A 20,466-nucleotide genomic window follows, 5' to 3' on the forward strand; every position below is an offset into this window, starting at 1 on the left:
ACCTTGGCTCTAATGGCGACAACTCAGGCTGCAGGTTCTACATCAAAATCACAGACCCCCCTTGGAAATGCGATTATGCGCCTGTATGTGTCTGTTTATTTAAAGACAGAAATGGAAAGGGAACGATTTGGAGGCACATCCTAGAATGTCAATGTTAGAAGAATAAGCCAAGATCTTTTTGTCGAACCCATATTTTGTGGATAAGAAAATAGAGACTCGGGGAGGGAAAGAGACTGGTGTAAGGTCACAAAACAGGTGTGTGGCAGGTGCAAACTTGCACGCAGGTCTCCGGGCTCCTGGCTCAGTGCTCTAGCACCACAATCGGGATGAGGTGGCAGTGAAACAGTGGGAGGACTGCCAGCTGGCTCAGCACATTTCCTCCTCTCTCCCGCCCCCCAGAACTGGCACCTGCCACCACACCCCACCATAAAAGCACACACACATCACTCACTTCACAGACAGAGGCTCAGTATGTTTTTGGCTTCAATAAAGCCCAGACCAGGGCAGGGGCTGTGACAAGAGATGGAAGCTGGGAAGGCGTGAGGAGGAGGAGGATGGGGAGTGGAGGTGGACGGGATCAATGGCTCCGGTTCTTCGGCCGCTCAGACGTGAGCAGGGGTGACCGTGCCGGGCCCTCAGTGGCTCATGGGAGTGGGAGTTTCCCCTAAACCCCAGCTGAAGACAAGCGCCCACCCTGACCCCTCCCCCCACCCTGTCCCTTCTTTAGTCTCTGAAGCTGGAGCATCAGGCTGGGTCGTGGCAGGTGGTGCCGCTGACCATCTCTCAGCAGAGGTGCCCGTGAGCACCAGTGGCCTCAGTCCTCGCCTCCACAGATGGCCAGCAAGGCCTTCAGGAAGTGCCCGGAGGTGTCACCCTGGCAAGGTCAGAGGGAGAGCAGAGTGAGTGGAACAATACTGATGATCTCAAGGCCCCCTCCTCCCAGCTGCTCTCAGCCTGGATATCAAAGGCCCCCATGTCCCTTCTGTGGCTCCCTGTTATCCTCAGATGTCCAAGCTCTCAGCTTGGCCTCAAGGCCTTGTGTGGTCTGACCCTCATGAAGCTCTGTGGCTTCACCTCCCTCCTTTCCTTCTGGAAGCATCTTGAGCATCTTACTACCTAAACACCTACCATTCCCCCATCCAGCATGCCCTCTGCACTGCCCCCAAATCCTGTCTACCATCAGGTGCCCCCTCTGCTGTGATCACAGCCCTCTATTCTGGCCTCTTCCCTTGTACTCTGCTAATACTTTTCCCCTAAGATCATTAATACATGTGTTATGGGATTCCTTATTTGAACAAACATTATTGAGCACTTGCTGGGTACCAGCCCTTGCAGAAATTTATGTGAACATCATTAGGTTTATGTTGTATGTCTGGCATGTTAGGGAAATGGAAGTGGAGGTAGCCTTATTTAGGCTTCAGAAGCAGGCCTCTGACCGACTCTGACCTTGCCTAGACTACGTGCCTGCCTGCAAGCACACCAGCAGCACTTTGGGTAAGAAAGCGGGTAGGTCTTGCATGTTCTTGAGCCCCTAATATCAAAGAAGTCTTATGATCCACAAGATGAAACAAAAAGCACTGTAAAAGTTATAGGAAAACCAGAGCTGCATGTTTGTGTACAAACTGATGATGATACCAGTCTGTAGCCTGAGATTATAATCGGGAGCACCCAGAGCTCACCTGTGGGGTGGATGCATCACCAGAGACCTTTTTCCCATTGAGACTCCAGATAGCTTTTACTTGGAACTTCCAAGTAAAAGCGCTATTCAAGTCTGAATGTGGGTTTCGGCTCAGTTTGGTGATGTATATGCTATTACCTTTCTCTATTGTTTCTATTTCTTTTCTTTTAACGACTGTACATGAAATTAAGTCAAATAATCCTCTTTTAAATATTAAAATTGTTTAATGTGTGTGTAATGAGTGGTCTCTTTTGTTAATGAATCCTTCAAACCTAAAATGAAAGTAAAACTTTCAGCCAAACAGGCCATTATGGAAAAAGTATGGAGATTCCTCAAAAAATAAAAAATAGAACCACCATATGTTTCAGCGATTTCACTCCTGGGTATTTATCCAAAGAAAACAAACATTACTTAGAAAAGATATATGCACCCCTATGTTCATAGCAGAATAATTTACAACAGCTAAGATGTGGAAGCAGCCCAAGTGCCCATCAACTGATAAGCAGATGAAGAAGATGTGGCATATACATGCAATGGAATATTACTCAGCCATAAAAATGAAATCTTGCCATTTGTAAGAACATAGGTGGCCCTAGAGATTATTGTGCTAAGTGAAATAAATCAGAAAAATACTGTATAGTTTCATTTATACTCAGAATCTAACAAAATAAATGAACAAATGTAACAAAAAAGAAAGAGCTATAGATACAGAGAGCAAATACCAATTCCCAGAGGAAAGGGGATTGAGGGAGGAAAGAAAAAGGTGAGGGAGACTGGAGGTACAAACTTCTAGTTGCCAAATAAAATAAGTCATGGGTATGAAATGTACACTGTGGTCATTGACTGTAATACAGTCAATAACTAATACTTTTGTATGGTGACACATCGTAAGTAGACTTACTGTGGTGATCATTTTGAAATGTATAGAAAAGAAAAATCACTACATTGTATAATAGGAAATAACCCAGGGTTATAGATCAATTATAACTCAAAAACAAATAAATTCATAGAAACAGTTTAGATTTGTGGGTGGTGGGAGGAGGAACTGGATGATGTAGTCAAGAAGTACAAACTTCCAGTTATAAGTACTAGGGATGCAACATACAACGTGAAACATATAATTAACACTGCTGTAATATATAATCTATATAAATTATATAATAATATACAAAAGTTGAGAGTAAATGCTAAAAGTTCTCATTACACACACAAAACATTTTTCTACTTCTTTAATTTTGTTTCTATATAACATGATGGATGTTCACTAAAGTCATTGTGATAAGCATTTCATGATTTTTATAAGTCAACCATTATGTTGTACCCTTAAACTTATATGGTGTTATATGTCAATTATATCTCAATAAAACTGGAAGAAAAAATAATAAAGATGTTCTACCAATTCACATCTCCACCAAGTCTGTATGAGACTGCCTGTGAGCCTCCCCATGGTTTTGTCAACCAAGTCCAGCATCAAGCTTTAAGATCTTGGTCAATTTCAACGTCAAAGAAATGGGCTTCATAAATGAAAAAAGCAGACATATTATACCTGATTCCATTTACATGAGATAATCAGAAAAGGCAAATTTTTAGAGACAGAAAGTCACTTGAAAGTTGTCTAGAGCCGGCAGTGGAGACAGGTACAAGGGACGGCAGTGGGTTGGTGGAAACACTGAGCTGTGGAGAAGACTGTGCAATTTGTTCCATTTACTACAAATTACTGACTTATGCCCTTAAAACAGGTGAATTTTGTGATCTGTAAATTATGATTCAATAAAATTGCTTTTAAAAAGCAAGAAAAGGGGCTCGTTTTATTTGGAAATCCTAAATTATAAGCCTGCGATCCATCTGGAATTTATTTTGGTATGAACAGCAAGTAAGGCAGATCTCCTCTCATTTAGCAACGTCTTAGTTGTTCTAAGAGGTGACACCCTGGGAATAAAAAGAACTTCTATGTTGGAGCATCTGACACTGCCCCCTACCCCCTGACCTCTCATCCTGCTTGCCCCTCACCTCAATGGCTTGGTGGAGAGACTTGTCATATTTCTCGATGAACTCCCGCCGGATGTTGAGCAGGTCGATCTCACTTCGTGAGACCATGATCCTGGTGAGGGTCTTCTCATCCGTGCCGGCACCCTGGTGGAGTCAGGTGACAGGGAGACACAGGGCAGGAGGAGGAAGAGGCTAGGTCAGGTAGGAGCTCGTGGGTGTCCATCTCTGCTCTGCTCCCTTTCCCCTGCAACCTGGGGTGGGACATCCTGCCTCTGTCTTCCATAAACATTTCTGACTCCAACTCCCCTGTGCCTAGGACTGGGCAGACAGAGGCAACAATTGCCTATATGAGCTGAATAGCATGCTCCCTGAATTCATGTCCATCCTGGAGCTTTACAAGGTGACCTACTTTGGAAATAGGGTCTTTGCACATGAAATTAGTAGAGGACATACTGCATTGGGGTGAGCCCGAGATCCAGTGACTGGTGTCCTTACATGAAGGACATGTGGACATACATGCAGATAAAGGCAGAGACTGGAGGGACTCAGCCACAAGCCAGGAAACACGAGGGTTCCAGACAACCACCGGAAGCTGGGGGAGAGGCATGGGAGAGCTTCTCCCTTAGGGCCTCCAGGAGGAACCCATCCTGCCAACACCTTCATTTTGGGCTCCTGGCCTCCAGAATCATGAAAGAATACACTGTTGTCACTCAATTTGTGACAGCAGCCCTGGGAAATTAATACAGGATCCAAGGAGCAGACACAGAACACGGAATATATGGGCAGCCAAGGCCCACCTCTGCCCCCCAGGAAGCTCAGAACACCAGCTGAGGAGTCAGGGCTGCACATGGCCAGGGCTCAAGAGATGGTTGTCATGTTTGGGGACAGCAGGCTAAGAGGGGTCTCAGGCGCACTCCCACTAAACAGAATGTCCAGGCTCTGTCAGCAGCTGGGGCTCCACTGTTGGGTTGGGAGGCTGGCCTGAGTGGCCTGGGTTTTCAGGAAGCCAGAGCTAGTCCCAGAGTTGAGCGCTCGCTTCCTTTTGTGATCATTTGTCACAGAAGACATTGTTTCACTTGCTAGAATGGGAGTGCCAAGGGGGCAGAGACTGTCCTTTTCAAGTTCCCAGAATAAGCTTGTCAACCTTGGCAGCTGGGACCAGACCATTCTCTGCTGTGGGGGCTGTGTGAGCACTGGAGGATGTTCAGCAGAATTCCTGCTCTCTACCCACCAGATGCAAAAAGCAACACTCCCCAAGTTGTGACAACCAAATGCATCAAACATTGTCCAATGTTCCCCAGGGGGCAACGTAACCCCTGGTTGAGAACTACTATCCTAGAACCAGACCTGGGACAAAGGCTGAGAAACATCAACCAGGTGGAAGCAACCCAATTCCTGACCCGGCGGGTGGTGCCCACCTGTGCACCAAAGTGGAAGTGCTCAAAGGGAAAGGAACACACAAGTAAGTTTTCTTACCTTCATGGATTTGTAAAGTTTGTCAGCAAAGAAGAGAGGCTTGTTCTTGACACTTTGAACTGGTAGGAAGAGGAAAGAGATGCAGGGTACTTGGTCAAAGGAGGTGTGGCCAAACCATGGGCTGCTGATGCTGCTACTGAAGTAGCATAGCCTATCCCAGCAACCTGTGCCCAAGGTCGTGGCCACACCAGGCTCACCCCCAGGCCTGACACCTTCACTCCCCCTTCCTGACACCTCCTCCTCTGTCTCATCCATGGACCTGGCTCTCACTCAGTTGCATCTCGTTTCCTGCTGAGGTGCTTGTAGCTAATCAAGGCTAGCAGAGGACTCAAAGGGAAGAAACCACTTGTGAAGCCACGGTACAGGGCCTCAGACTTCTAAGTGCAACAGAATCAAAGAACTTGAGGAAAACTCAGGTTTTAGGCTCTGCCCTAGAGACTCAGATTCAAGAAATATTTCAAGTAGAGGTTCTCAAAGTTTAGTTCCTGGAAGTTGTCTGCATCATCTGGAACCTGGTAGAAATGTGCATTCTCGTGTCCCACCCCTGGGATGTGCTGAATCTGTACCTTGGAAGGTGGGTGACCAGCTCAGCCCACTTTGCCTGGGGCGTTCCTGGTTTTAGCACAAACCTGGCTGGTTGCCCACCTCACTGTGGCACAGCCTAATGTTTGAGAACTCCTGATTGAGAGAAACACCACACCAAAGAGAGACTGTCAGTGTAATTCAGGGCACTGCCAATCCCTGGGGCTGGGTGTTGCCCCAGAGTCTGCACATGTTTACATCAACCTACCTAGCGCCACCCCAAATACTGCTTGCCTGATGTAACAACCTCCCACCCTCCAAGGCTGGGGAGGGTGGGTAGGTCTCTAGCCCTCAGCAGCTGCTGGATTCCAAGGCCCCAGAGCTCATAGGGATCAGAAGGGGTGTCTCAGGTAGCTTAAGGAGGAGGATTCAGATGCCAGAGCCAAAACACTAGAATGACTCTAGATGTAAAAGTATCTCTATGAGGAGGGCAGGGGCCGAGAGGCTGGAGCGTGCATCCCAAGGGCACACTCATGCAGGAGACAGGCATATACCCTCCCCTGCAGCAGGTTCAGGACCCTCTGGGAAAGACTACATTATATACTGACCTTCCTGGGTCCTTATGTAGTTCCCTACCACCTCCTAAACAAAACCCAAGCTCCTCGACCTGAAAATCAAAGCTCCTGTCTCCCTTTGCTCTCTCATCGCTTCTGTTTCCCCAAGGTAAGGAGAAGTTTCCTGTCTGTCCTCCACTACTTTACCTCCCCAAATCTACATCCCCAGTCCTGTCACCTCCTCCAAGGAGACTGCCCTGACTGCAAGTGTGGGGCTCAGTCAGTGTGGCTAAGGAGGAGACTGGGCAGAAACTTCCATCCTCTATAACCAGCCCAGAAAGCTTCCCTGGAACCTGAAGCCCGCCCAGCTGCCTCAGAGGACCCCGGGGCCTGCCATGGGATGGAGTGAAGTGGAGCGGAACATCTATGCACACACTTGCACATACACGTGTTCTAGGTGGGAGAAGGGGAAAGCGGGAGCAACAAGAGCAGAGCAAGGTCGAGACGTGTCTCCAAAGATCAGTTACTCTGCGATTAATACGAGTCTGGGCTTTGGGCTCAGACGGCCTCTGGTTCCCGCCCTGCTTCCACTACTGCTATGTAACCTTGCTGAACCCCAGCATCCCACTTTGTAAAATAGGCAGATAAAAGCACTTTGTGAGCATTCAAACAAAGCTGTGTGCAACTAACTTCACACAGGGCCTGACAGTAAATAACAATAGAAGCTAATATTTATCCAGTGCCTTTTATGTGCCAGGAGGCTGTTTTTTAAGTGTTGTATAATTAACTCCTTTAAATCTGGTACTATCATCACACGCACTTTACAGAGGAGGACAACTGAGGCACAGGGTTCTCATGACCTGTGAAAGGATATAACTGCACAGCTAATAAGCGGCACAGATGGGACTTAACCTGGATTTACTATGCTATTCTGTCTCCTAAGCGTTGCTCCCAGCTGGTAAAGATCCACTATAAATCAAATAATAACATCACGACAATAACACCTCTGCTTCCCATGTTCTAAAATAACTTTTCCTCGCATTTGAAGTCCCTAAAATCAACAGGCATCCTGTAATTGATGGCAATTATGTGAAAACGTTCCACTGATACCTCAAGGTAGGATTAAAAAAAAAAGTGCATCAATACAATGCATTGTATTGTAGTCATAAAATAAGATACTGCTAATCACTAACGCTAATAAAAACAAACCTGACCTTCGCTTGTATCTACTCAGTCATTTGTATACATGGAGAATTGAGATCCAAAAGGGGAGAGATTTTTCAAAGGCAAGAGCTAATATTATGCAGTAAGAGAGTAACCAAAGAGACCAGGTGCTGGGAGGAGGAAAAGGTGTGTGCGCGTATACACATCCTAGACCTGACCTGCAGGACACTGCACCCTACCCAGCCCAGCCGTCACCCTCCCAGCCATGTCCCCAGAGAGAGCTCTTTCCTTACACTACCCTGCCGCCTAGAACGAGTCCTCATGTTACCCCGCCAGTCACACGCTGACAGACCCCAAGAAGTGGCAGTGCTTATTTCCCAGAACTAGTAGTTTAAGAAGTTGCAACGGCCACACTCATCCAGGGACTCTGGACATGCTTCCTGTCCCTCCCCAGCCCTTGCCCTTGGTCCCCGCCAGTTACCAATGGCCACAAACACGTCTCGGACATCCCCAGACATCTCCTTCTTGATGGTGTGCTCCACGTCATAGTTGGTCATCTTGATGAACTCCTGGAAGACTGGCCCCCAGAGAAGTCCCCGAGGTGGGAGGTGAGCTCTGATGCAGGGTTTGGGGGGACATCATCCTTTCCCCCACCACCCAGCAGCAGCAGGCGTGGCTGCAGCCCAGACCTAAATCTACCGGGCAGGGCTGTTGTGGAAAGGACATTCTGATCTCAAGGCTGCCTTGAGCTCTGAGCCAAGCCTGTATCAAGTCAGACACTGCCCCAGAGCTTCAGGCAAGTGTCAGGAACTCAGGCTGGGGTAGTAGAAGGAGGATGCATGCTATTCACAGCTGTCCCCAAGCTCACCGAAGGACCTTGGGTGAACCCCTCTCCCTTTCTGGGCCCCCCTTTCCTCCCGAGTCAAGTTGGGATAGAGATTAATGCAAGTAATCACAATGATAACACTAAGAAGTTATCAGGTACCAAGCGCTTTTGTGCATTAATAATTATCTTTTGCATCCTCACAACAGTCATGTGAGGTAGAATTAAAATCCCGTATTTATAGGTAAGGGAACAAAGGCACAGATATTCAGTAACTTGCCCGGGGTCACATGACTGATAAGTGGGAGATTCGAATCAAGCCAGTCCAGCTCCCAAGTCCATTCTTTTAGTCACTGTGCTAAAGCCCCTTAAGTATTTTACTGCAAAGTACCAGGCACGTGCATGTAAAATCGTCACTGTCTCAGTAGTCAGGGCCCCTCACAATCGCCTAATGTGAGGGTCGCCGCATACAGCGGCGCATGTGGCAGCCTGTGTGTGTCTCTAAGACATGCACGTGGTCTCTGTGTCATCACCACCCTTCACTGCCTTGCTCCTGGCAGATGTCACCAAAGAACCATGACACAGAACCTTCAAATCCTTCTCAACACAGCATTCTAGGCAGCCACTACCAACCCCATAGAGTTGGCCTTGGAGGCTAAAGCCACCTGCCATCCTTTATCCCAGGCATCACACGTGTTTCCGTTAGGAGGTGAGGCGAGTTGGCCCGAGGCTCAATGATGCTGTTAGCAGCACAGCCAGGACCAGACCCTGGGGTTCCTGAGTCCCCATCAGCCAACAAACTCCCTTGCTGGGGTGAGGGGCGGGTGGGTGGGCAGCTGGCTCCTCTTGTCAAGGGTTGGGGATCTTCCCACTGCCTTGGGAGGGGAGGGAGTTGGGTCTCACCTCTCCGGAGGTGCGGATAGCTCCGCGTGCAGAGGATCATCATGAATCGTGTCTCCAGGGAAGACTTGTCTCCGCTGGTTGTGTCTGCTATTTCCTGCAGAGCCCAGGTGGGGGCAGGAATGGGGAGAGGAGACACAAGAAAGCCTGGTTGTTTTTCACTTTCCTGTCTGCCTGGGTCGAGGACGGTGAGAAGCTGGGCTAAGACCCAAGGAGGCCCTTCCTCGGTCTCCACATCCCCTGTCCGGCTCCCAGGGACCATGCGGACTCACCCAGAGGAGCTGAGCACAGAGCACTCCCACCTTAGCCTTGGGGACACAGGACTGGGCCCGGGGAAAGGGCAAGCGGGGACTGGGCATGGAGACTCAGATTCTTCTTCCATCTTTAAACCCCTCTGAAAGCCTCTCTGGGGAAGTGTCTGTGCATGTGTGCAAGGAAAAATGGTCTAGCCAGTGTTTCCCCAAGTGTGGTAAACAGGCAAACGTGTTTACACACCACATATTTATTTCCACAGTGATCTTTGGGTCAGTTCTATTTACATCGATATGAAATTTCCTTTAAAGTAACTCAATTTGGGACTTCCCTGGTGGTTCAGCAATCAAGACTCTGTGCTCCCACTGCAAGGGGCAAAGATTTGATCCCTGGCCAGGGAACTAGGATCCCACAGGCCACATGGTGCATCCAGAAAGTAAAAAATAAAAACTCATTTGGGGTTAACATGAGAGTCCATTTAAAGCACTATTCACAGTTGGTGGTATATAGCACCATTCTGGCAAGTGGTTGAGTGGTGAAGTTTGGGAAACACTTGCCCAGCCCATTTTTCATGCAGTGGGGGTTTTTGGAGGTCCTGAAGGGGAGAGAGAGAACCTGGGGGACAGGCCCCCAAATCGTGCCTGACTCTGCCCACTCAGCCCCACCCAGAGGCACAGCCAGACTCAGACCACTAAAATCCACGTGAAGAACAGGGCACTCACCAAGATCTCAGCAGCCACCTGAGAGCAGGGAGGAGAGAGAAGGGAGAGAGGGGAAGGCGAGAGTCAGAGGAGGCTCAGAGAGGGGGCCCTGGGGTGCAGGTGAGGTAGCCTAGATTGGCAATGGGGAGCAGGGAGGGGCTGGGGGGACACCTTCCCCTGATCTTTGAGTTGGACTCAAAACGAGGACAGGTCTGAGAATTAATGATGGATGTGCTTACTGGAGGGATAACCAGAGGGTACAGGACAGGACCCCCTGCCCCTCACACCTACCACCGAGAAGTTCAATGTGAGAAGTGCTCTGTTCCCTTCACCCTTTACCACGTCGGGGTTGAAGGGTCCTCCAGAGACCTGTCACTACCCTCTCGTGTTACAGACAGGACACAGGAAAGCTGAGGCCTGGGGGTGGGGACATGTAGCCAATCGGGTGGGAAAATGCCAGCTGCCCCAGTCATCTCACAAGGGTGAACTTCCATCATTGCATCATGCTGAGCACAAAGTTCTGAGGTTAGGACACTATTTTGTTAGGCAAATGGCTGTGACTTGCAGGGCCTGAGAACGAAATACAGTCAGTCCTGCGCACCCCCCGGATGGAGTTTTGTTTTGTCTGTTTACCCAAAACCCTGCTGACTGATTTATTCTGTTGGGCAGACTGAAATCATCCTCTTTGTAAACTTCTCAATAGCCTTACTCTTTAGAAACCATTTTTGTTGCATAAATTTGTAATGTCTATCAAAATTCAAAATGCGCATGCCTTTGATCAAGCAACTATGTTGCTAGGAATTTCTCTTGCAAATAAACTAGCCAACTATATCTTTGGAGATATACTACAAGGGTGCTCACTGGTAATAGAGAAAAACTGGAAACCATTATCAGATTGCTTGTTAATTGAGCTATGGTTCATCTAGCAATGGAAATCCACTCAGCTAGTAAAAAGAATGGGACTGGTCTACAGGACTGCTAAGGAGAGAGCTTCCATTTAAATTAAGCAAGAAAGTACATTATGTTGCATATAAGTGTTTCTTTTACCTTGATAAGAAAAGATAAAGTGTGCCCACTCTTACATATTTACTGGGAAGTTGTGCTAGAGGGATAGTCAAGATACTATTGACAGTGATTACCTTTAAAGAGAAGGACTAGGGGGAAGAACTTTGGCATTGTATTTTTCCTGAAATTTTATGTTTATATTTTCTCAACATGCAAATACATTATTTTAATTTTTTAGAAAAAAGTTAAATAGGAGCTGTCAGAGCCACTAGGATTATGGGATATTTCTGGGTTTTCTGTTGTTGTTTTGTTTGCTTTTTAAATGTATCTGGCTGCACCGTATCTTAGTTGCGGCATGTGGGATCTAGCTCCTTGACCAGGATGGAGCCCTGGCTCCCTGCATCGGGAGCATGGAGTCTTAGCCACTGGACCACCAGGGAAGTCCCTGCTTCCGGTTTTTATTTACACTTTCCCATATTAAAAACAACCTCGTTGGGACTTCCCTGACAGTCCAGTGGTTAGGACCCCTCGCTTCTACTGGAAGGAGCATGGGTCTGATCCCTAGTTGGGGAACTAGATCCTCCATGTGGAGCAGTACAGCAAAAATAAATAAATAAATAAAAGCTCTTAAAGAAAAAGATCTATTAAACAAACAAACAAACCTGGTTGAACCTTGAAGACATTATGCTAAGTGAAATTAGTTAGAAAAGGACAAATACTGTATGATTTCAAATATGTGAGGTACCTAGAGTAGTCAATTTCATGGAGATAAAAAGAACTAGAGCCTGTGGGGGCGGGGGGAAGAGAGGCTACTGTTTAATGAGTACAGACTTTTAGTTTTGTAGGATGAAGAGGTCAGTGGATGGATGGTAGAGATGGCTGCATAACAGCGTGAATGCACTTAGCGGTGAGGAACCACACTTTGAAAAGGTTAAGAAGGTAAATTGTAAGATGTGTTAAATGTATTTTACCACAGTTTTTTCAAACGTTATGCTAAAAAGTCTAGGATTGCTATTTTAAAAAGAGGGAGATGTTTAAAAAAATTAAACAAAAAGGAACCTAAAGTACCAAAGATTCTTCACTTTAGATCAGAGAACTCCCAGATGTATTTGTTTTTTCAAAGCATGTTTAAAATCATAGTATTTGTAATATGAGAAACACAGTGAGCTACTATAATAATTTTCCAGATAGTCAACACAAGAGCTTTTCCTTATTAGCTCAGCTACTTCATGCCAAAATTAATCTGGGCGATTCCTCCAAAAGGTAGACAGAGAGTTATCACATGACCCAGCAATGCTACTCCTATATAACCAAGGGAAACGAAAATATTCATGCACATAAAAACTTGTACATAAATGTTTATAGTAATATTCGTAATTGTGAAAAGTAGAAACAACCCAAATATCTATTAGCTAATGGAGGTAAAAAAAAAAAAAATATATATATATATATCCATGAAATATTATTTGGCAATGGAAAGGAATGAAGTATTGATATATGATATGATATGGATGAAAATATATACAAATATTATAATAAAGTAAAAGAAGCTAGCCACAAAAGCCACATATTGTAGGATTCCACTTATATGAAATGTCCAGAGTAGGCAAATCTATATAAACAGACAGTAGATTAGTGGTTGCACAGGGCTGGGGGTTGGGAGGAAATGAAAAGGAACGCAATTTGTACAGGGTTTCTTTTTAGGGTGATGAAATGTTCTAAAATTACCACAGTGATGACTGCACAAGTCTGTGAAGATACAACCACTTAACTGTGTACTTTAAATGGGTCAGTAGTATGGTATGCAAATTATATTTCAATAAAGCTGTTGTATGAAAAAATAATCCAGAGATTGAATTATCTAAAAATGGCCACAACTCTTTATTTCACTCTGGGGCTATAATAATGAGATCATTTACATGATTTATTGCTCACATGGGAACACTAAGAGTAAAGAGGAAGCTATCTGCAATACTGTGGGGCAACAGGTAAACACCGGACATATGTCACCTGATCATAACAGAGCCAGACTCCCAGAGCTTAGGGTGCGCTCAGTGTCCTGAGCGAGAGCATGGGAAGGAAGAGGTATAAAACCATCAAGCGTTAATGTCATTATTTTTCTGGGGAACCTTGGCTCTGCATATCAAATGCCTTCAATTTTTGTATACATTTTCCTCTAGTATTCCCAACTCACCTCTAGAAATCTATTCTAAGGAAAAAAAAATAATAAAGATGATGAGAGTTGGTTACTAGGGAATGGGCTGGTTAAATAGTTCGGCAGATTCTTAGATGGAATAGTATTTAGCCATTAAATGATGCTGTTGATTTTTTTAAAAATGATATATGGGATTGCCCTGACAGTCCAGTGGCTAAGATTCTGAACTTCTACTGCACAGGGCACAGGTCTGATCCCTGGTTGAGGAACTAAGGTCCCACATGCTGTGTGGTGCAGCCAAAAAATAAAATTAAAAAAAAAGTAACCATATTCACAAAATATTCATTTTTAACTGTTATAAACCAGGAATCTATTTCTATAAATACATAAAGACAACTAGAATGATATACCCCATTAACAATAGTTATTACTAGTAGCAGGTTATATAGGGTTTTGTTTTTGGTATTTTCTAAAGTTTCTACAAAAGAATACGTATTGCTTGAGAAACCAGTGTTCCTAGCTGTCAGACACTGAGTCCACACCAAGATCAGGGTCCGGCATCTGTGAATCTGGAGAAGCAGCTGAGCTGGACAGGGCCTGGCTCAGGCTCCCTCAGTTGACTCCACCCAGATTCTCTCTCCCTGCTTTTCTCCGGAAAAGGGGCTGCCAGCAAGGCCCACTATCGCCCCCTGCTGGCAGCAACTAGAAGCACAGCTTCCCAGGACGACCCAAACACCGAACGGAATTCCCTGGAGGATGAATTTTGGGATAGAGGATGGATTTGGGGTGAGTTTTAAGGGGATGGGCTTCCTCGGTGGCTCAGGTGGTAAAGAATTTGCTTGCAATGCAGAAGACCTGGGTTGACCTCGATGAACTCCCTTTCGAGGGCTCCCAGGACATTCCCTTCGACCTGGATCCCATTTCAAAAATAATGACCCGAGACCTTTAGCACTCAAGCCCCCTTCCCAGTAAGCTCCAAGACCTGCTCAATCAGTGGCCCAATTCCACCTGGGCCACTGATTTGCTGTGTGAGTTTCAGGTGTCATTCACCCTCTCTGGGCCTCCATCTTCCAGTTATATTATGAGGAGTCTGACTCTGAGACACTCCTTAAGTCCCTTCCAGATCTGAGGATCTAGGGCTCGAGTCCTATTCTTCACACAGGAAACATCAGTAGAATTAGCACCACCCTCCCAAGTATCTTTCTGAAAGTTTTGGAAACTGTCACAGTCTCACTTCTAAGAGTGGACAGTTGCAAGGGGCCAAAAGTCTCAGTGTCAACCGGTCACACCAGCCCTGCCCTGCCAGGCACCCTCCTCACTCCCAGACAGCCAGGGCTGGCATGGACAAAAGCCAGCTGGAGTCACTGGGCAGGGGGAAGGGGGTGGTGGGATGGGGTGTCTCACCTGGGCATCTTCCCGGGCCCGTTCCCGATCTTCTCCTCCCTCTTCACGGTTCCCCTGCAGCAGGACCAGAGAGAAAGGTCAGCCTCCAAACATCTGCTGTCTCCATCCCTCAGCAGCCAGAGGGCAGTACTCAGCCACTCACCTCTCTGAACGCTCTCCCGCATCTGTAACATGGGGACAGCGATCCTGCCTCCCCAGGGTGGCAGTCTTGAACATGAACATGATCACTGGGAAGGCACTTAGACCAAGGCCTGACTCGCACATGGTGAGCTTGCCATAACTGTGCCTCAGGGTGTGGTACCCGGGTTGCGAGAATTCAAGAGATGATAACAGCTGTTCCTCCACCCGCCCCCCCCCCGTATTTACTTTAATTTTTATTGGAGCATAGTTGCTTAGTTTCTACTGTACAGCAAAGTGAATCAGCTCTACGTATACATGTATCCCTTCTTTTTTGGATTTCCTTCCCATTTAAGTCACCACAGAACACCAAGTAGAGTTCCCTGAGCTATACGGTAGGTCCTTGGCAACAGAAGCTCTTGGATGATGACACAGGGAAAGGTCACCCACAATGGCTCTGTCCTGTCAGCTGGGGGCCCAACAAGCCAGGCTAAGAGCAATCAGGGAGGGATGCCTGGAGAAGGGGGCACTAAGTCAGCTTTGAAAAGTGAACAATGGAGAAGGCGTTGCCCAAGTAGCAACTGCCTCAGTGGTAAGAATCTTAGGAGGCAGCAGGGGAAGACACCCTCTTTTCATTAGGAGTGAACCCCCTGCCTCTCGTAGCAACCCTTTCCCCACCTAGGGCCCCAGAGGGCCAAGCAGGCCTGGAGCCGTGAATTCACCCACCGTGGCCAGAGAGATGAGGATCCTCTTGAAGTGGCCAGACGTGTCTGAGCTCAGAGCATCCTCCAGGGACTTGTGATAGTCTGAGACAGGAAAAGGAGGTGTGAATGGCTGCTGGCCAAGAGTGGGGGAGGGGTCCAGGAAGCACAGATTTAAGCCAGAGCAGTGCTGGCAGGGTGGTGGGGATGAAGGAGTTTGTCATTGGCTCCTGGGGGCCACCAGCCACCCTGCTGTTGATTTGCCATGGGTCCATCACCTCATTCTGCCCGTCCCTGCTGAGCGCTCAGTGCATCTCCCCTCTCCCAGACAACAGCCTCCCTGTCTTCACTCTCTCCTGCATGGCAGTGGCTGAACCCAAAAGCACAGCTCTGATCACGTCACTGCCCTGCTCAAAGACTCTACCATTTTAAAGCTGCTTAGAAGACAAAAACCTTAAACATTTTTGACTGATACTCAAGGTTCTTCAGACTAATACGGAAGCACTTATTGAAAAGTTATGAAGAATTGCAAGATGGTGATAGTTAAGCATGCAAACAGACACAGGGCCTTCTGAACATGGGGCCCTGTGTGAGTGCACAGGCCACACACCCATGAAGCCGCTCTCCCCTCTCCAGGGGCCTGGGTGCTCTCTCTCCCACTCCCAGTCAAAACCCTCCTCTACCTCCAGGCCTTTGTCCTGCTGGGACTCTCTCCGGGTTACCTTCCCCAGACACAGGGCTGGGCGCACCCAGGGGGCTTATCACAGCCTTGTGGCCTGAGGTGGGCAGGCGGGGCAGGGCTACAGGGTGAGGTCAGGAGCCGGGGGGCCTGGTTCTTCCCCAAGGCCTCCCTACAGCACCGGGCCACAGGTCTCCTGCACTCACCCTCCTTGTAGGCCTTATTGATGGCCTGGATTTCGGCGTTGGTCCGAGTGGCCAGGATCTCGATGAGAGCCTTTTCATCTGTGCCAGCTCCCTAGAGGGTCAAGGCAAAGAGGATCTGAAGCACAGCCCTGACGCCTGTGGAGAGGCCCAAGGGGCCCAGGTCAAGGAGACTCCTGTTCCAGGACACTGCAGGTCAACACCCAGACCAAGCCTCCCTCATGTCCTCTTTACTCCCTGACCAGCCCTTGGCACAATCAAAGGACTCCACCAGCTTGTAAAGATTTCCAGAACCTCCCATGAGAATTGCTTTGGACCAAAAAATTTTAAAAGCAAAGAATATAGCGTATACGGGTGTGTGTGTAAAAACGCTTATATGCGCATATCTCAATATAAATATTTATATATAAATACATAAAAAGGACAGAGGACACGCACCACAGTGTAACAGTGACCGTGGTCTCTGGGTGGGTGAGGGAATCACAGATGATTTCAACATTCTTTTTTGCTCTGCTATATTTTCTCAAGGTTTCACGGTAAACACATATTTGTCAGAAGGAAAAAAGATGTTCTGTGCTTTAAGGAACTGGATGGGATGGGCGACACATGAGGATGGGTGACAGCTGAGGCAGCTGGGGAGCCCATTATGCTAAGGTCCTCACTTCGGGGGAGAGGAGGAAGCAGGTAAGACAGGCTGACTGACCGATGAGTTCAAGTGTCTGCTAAACACTGATTATGTGCCAGTCACTGTGTCAGCTGCTGGGGCAATTCTATAAAAATAAGACAAGTCTCTGTCTTGGGAGGTTACTGCCCAGGGGTCAAGCGTCCCTGAGTCCTCTGACCTGAAGGGTATCTTCATCGGTCTATTAAAAGTTGGTGTGGGGACTTCCCTGGCTGTTGAATTAAGACTCCACACTTCCAAGACAAAGGGCGTGGGTTCGATCCCTGGTTGGGAAACTAAGATCCTACGTGCTCATGCGGTGTGGCCAAAAAGTTAAGAAATAATGAAAATAAAAGCTGATGTGTGCTGAGGACAGCCTGATCCTCGGAGTGTCCTAAGATCCACAGTGCAGCCCAATCCTTCTCATTTTGTGTTTTAAGTCATCCACTTTTCTGTCCAGCAATTTTCAAGACAATAATCTTAATTGGCTTTGCCCAGGGAAAGTCTGCTCTTCTCTTTATCTTCAAGGAGCCTGAAACTCTAGTGGACTGATTCACGCGGTTGTCATATCAGGCTCTGGAGACAGACAGACTCGATCTGAATTCCAGCTCTGCTACTTTGTAGTGCTTTGACTCTGTGACCAAGTAACTTACGCTCTGAGCCTTAGCGTCCTCATCCATAAAATGGGCACAAAAGCAAAGCCTTACCTTGTGGGGTGACAAGATAAGGAACTACTGGCCAAGACTCTGAACCCAGGACAGGTGTGGGAGGGGCTCCACCAAGGAGTTACACCCGCCCCACCTGGGCTCAGGAGGAGTGCCTGTGTCCCCTCAGCACCCACACAGACTGGACCCCATCCCTTTGGTGCCCACACTTTACCTCCATGGCTTTCTTCAACTGCTTGGCATCATAATGGGCCGGTGGCATCATGAGCCCCAGAATGAGCCTTGCCAGGTCTCCGGAGAGCTCAGACTTCAGGTCAGCCATCAAGTCCTGCAGAGGGCAGAGCCAAGGTCATGTCAACATCAGCATTGGCCCACACGTGACTTGGGACAGGTAGGAGACATGGAAGGAGGAGGCGGGCTCCACGAGATTTAGGAATAGTGGGCATCTGTGTCTGCTTTGGCTGATGTTGGGTTCAAAACCACCACCACCACCACCACCACCACAAAGAGGGTGGAGAAGACACCACGCAAGCGGGGGACCTGCCACTCTCCCTGGAGGCAGGAGACAGGGAAGCAAAGGGGGTGGTACCATTTCCATCCTGGGAGAAACTAGTCAGCCAAAGCCAGATGCCACTAACACAGCTCACATCCCTGATCGCAGCCCTAAGGGGAGCCAGTCACAAGCACACTGCTGATCACAGGGAACGCGGGGTGCAGCGGGAAGGAGAGGCGTGTGTCCACGCCAGGCTCCGTCAGAGGAGGAGCGTGGACGCAGGGCCCAGGGTCTAGGCTGAGGCCCTTACCCGGCCAAAGTGAGACTTGAAGGTCTGGCGGATCTGCTGCCGCTGGGCGTTGCTGCGGTGGGCGATGATGTCGATGATGGTGTCCTCGTCAGTTCCTGAGACCCCAAAGCCACAGATCAGAGCAAGGCCGTGGTCCCCACCTCCCCCAGCGATGGGCCTCAGCGTCTTTGCTGGGGGAGAGGCCAGGCTCGCCAGCTTTATGCCCCTGCAGGAGTCTTGCTTCTGGCCCAATCACTAACTTCCCCTGGATTCCTTCTGCACTTTTCTGCTGGGTCACTAATCAAGATAAAAGAGAGCCCTGGGTTGAGGGTCAGGGCCTCTGAGTTCTAGTCCTGGGATACTGAGACCCCTAGATGGGTTATGGGACTTGCTCAAAGTCACATGGTGAGTTAGCAATAAAGCCAGAGCAAAAACCCCACCTCATCACCTAGCACTTCTATACCAGGGACCTGGGAGCACTTTGGTCTCTGGGAAGGTTCCTGAGAAAGCCCCTCACTACCCTCCTCTCTATACTTAAGGGAGCTGGAGGTTCCAGGGGGCTGGAGACTCAAGGTAAATAAAGTCCTCATCACCCTGCAGACTCCAGTCTGAAGCCTCAGCTCTTGCCCCTGCCGATCCCATTGCAGACCCACTACCTTCCAATGCCCCAGAGGCTACCCGACCCCTTTCAGGTGCCCCTTACCAAGCCCCTTCATGGCTTTCCGCAAGGCTTTGGCGTCTGCATCAGGGTTGAAGTCACCAGCTGGGCGCACGGTTCCTTTCAGCTACAAGAGGCACAAAGTGAGTCAGCAGGTGTCTGGAGGCCCCCCAGGGGCCAGGCCAGGAGAGGAGCATGCGAGGGAGGGGAGGCTTTCCCCAAGAGCCCCAAACCAAGCAGCTTGGGGGAAAAGGCGGGGGTGAAGGCACAGCAGACAGACTCCTGCCCTAGAGCTGAGACAGGGAGGAGGAGAGAGACAGACCCAGGCCTGGGAGCCGGGCAAGTGCTGTCAAGGGCAGAGGGGCCAGGCTCCTGCCCCAAGAGCCAGCTCTGGCTCCGCCCCACTGGAAACCAGGCTCTCACAACCCAGCCCTGCTCCCAGGGTCCTCTCATTTTATAGAGCAACGCTCTCCCTGAAAAGGTAACTGAAATGTTCTGAAATACTGGAACAGAGCGCCCAGATTTCAGTCACCCCCAAATGATTTTCCCAATGTTTTCTGTATCTGTGCATGCCCTATGCTATTTCTTAATATTTTAACTTAATTCAGCTACTTTTCTGTTTTACTTAAATGCATTCATTTTAAAGTGCACTGAATACTCCTAAAGGGCAAGGGTTTTGGTCCGTTTCGTTCTTTGATATAACGCAAGTACCTGACACAGGGGTAAGCACTCAAAAAATATCTGCTCAGTGAGTTAATGAATGAAAACAATTTTATATCACTATTATGAATAGAAAGTTGGTGTCATGTGTCATAATCAGATAATCCACAAAAATAAATGCCATAAAAATAAAAATATATGCTTTCAAATATCACCAAATTTAACAAGATACCATGGCTCGCCAAGAGCTCTGAACTTGAAGCTAGCTCTCTCAGCTCATCATGAAAAGGGAACATTAGCGACTGTGGCTCCAAACTGAGAATTCCTCCTTGACATTAACAATAATTGATTACTGATTTAAATATTGGTTAAACCAAAGTGGAGTAGCTTTCACACTGCATGAGGGTCAGTGTTATTTAATGCCATGCAGGTCTCTCCCCAACAAAAAAACACAATTCATCTCTCATATGACTTAAGATCATCTTCAATGACAGCTCTTGCCTCACAACTTGGGAAACACTGTCCTAGAGCATCCGTGCACAGGAGCCCTCGGAGGGCACCCGCACCGCCATGTCCAACAGCCTCTTTTTGGAGATAGAGACAGAGAGAGGCGGGGGCCTGCCAAAGGTAGCTAGCAAGTGAGCAATGGAGTCCAAGGTTCCAAATATTTTTGTAGGGGCCAAGTGCTACCTCGGGGCTGGTTTGCCCTGAGGACTT

The 20,466-nt window shown here is 48.0% G+C and overlaps 1 protein-coding gene across 3 annotated transcripts in view; it reads right to left on the reverse strand.

Moving 5' to 3' along the window:
• Window positions 1–451: 451 nt before the first annotated feature.
• The window catches only part of ANXA6 (annexin A6), a 46,840-nt gene continuing 26,825 nt past the window's right edge, over window positions 452–20,466 (reverse strand). For 2 of the 3 annotated variants that reach the window (XM_005209561.5, NM_001103224.1), the window contains 12 exons: window positions 19,135–19,216; window positions 18,453–18,547; window positions 17,864–17,977; window positions 16,327–16,417; window positions 15,467–15,546; window positions 14,624–14,677; window positions 10,081–10,098; window positions 9,110–9,203; window positions 7,865–7,960; window positions 5,144–5,202; window positions 3,689–3,811; window positions 452–874 (listed from right to left, as the gene is read on the reverse strand). In XM_005209561.5, the coding sequence (XP_005209618.1) occupies window positions 815–874; window positions 3,689–3,811; window positions 5,144–5,202; window positions 7,865–7,960; window positions 9,110–9,203; window positions 10,081–10,098; window positions 14,624–14,677; window positions 15,467–15,546; window positions 16,327–16,417; window positions 17,864–17,977; window positions 18,453–18,547; window positions 19,135–19,216 (966 nt within the window). In that variant the 3' untranslated portion in view covers window positions 452–814. The remainder of the gene's footprint in view (window positions 875–3,688; window positions 3,812–5,143; window positions 5,203–7,864; window positions 7,961–9,109; window positions 9,204–10,080; window positions 10,099–14,623; window positions 14,678–15,466; window positions 15,547–16,326; window positions 16,418–17,863; window positions 17,978–18,452; window positions 18,548–19,134; window positions 19,217–20,466) is intronic. The other variant, XM_010807429.4, reaches the window with a different exon arrangement.

The sequence above is a fragment of the Bos taurus genome, chromosome 7 (genome assembly GCF_002263795.3).
Source record: "Bos taurus isolate L1 Dominette 01449 registration number 42190680 breed Hereford chromosome 7, ARS-UCD2.0, whole genome shotgun sequence".
NCBI classification, from domain to species: Eukaryota; Metazoa; Chordata; class Mammalia; order Artiodactyla; family Bovidae; genus Bos; species Bos taurus.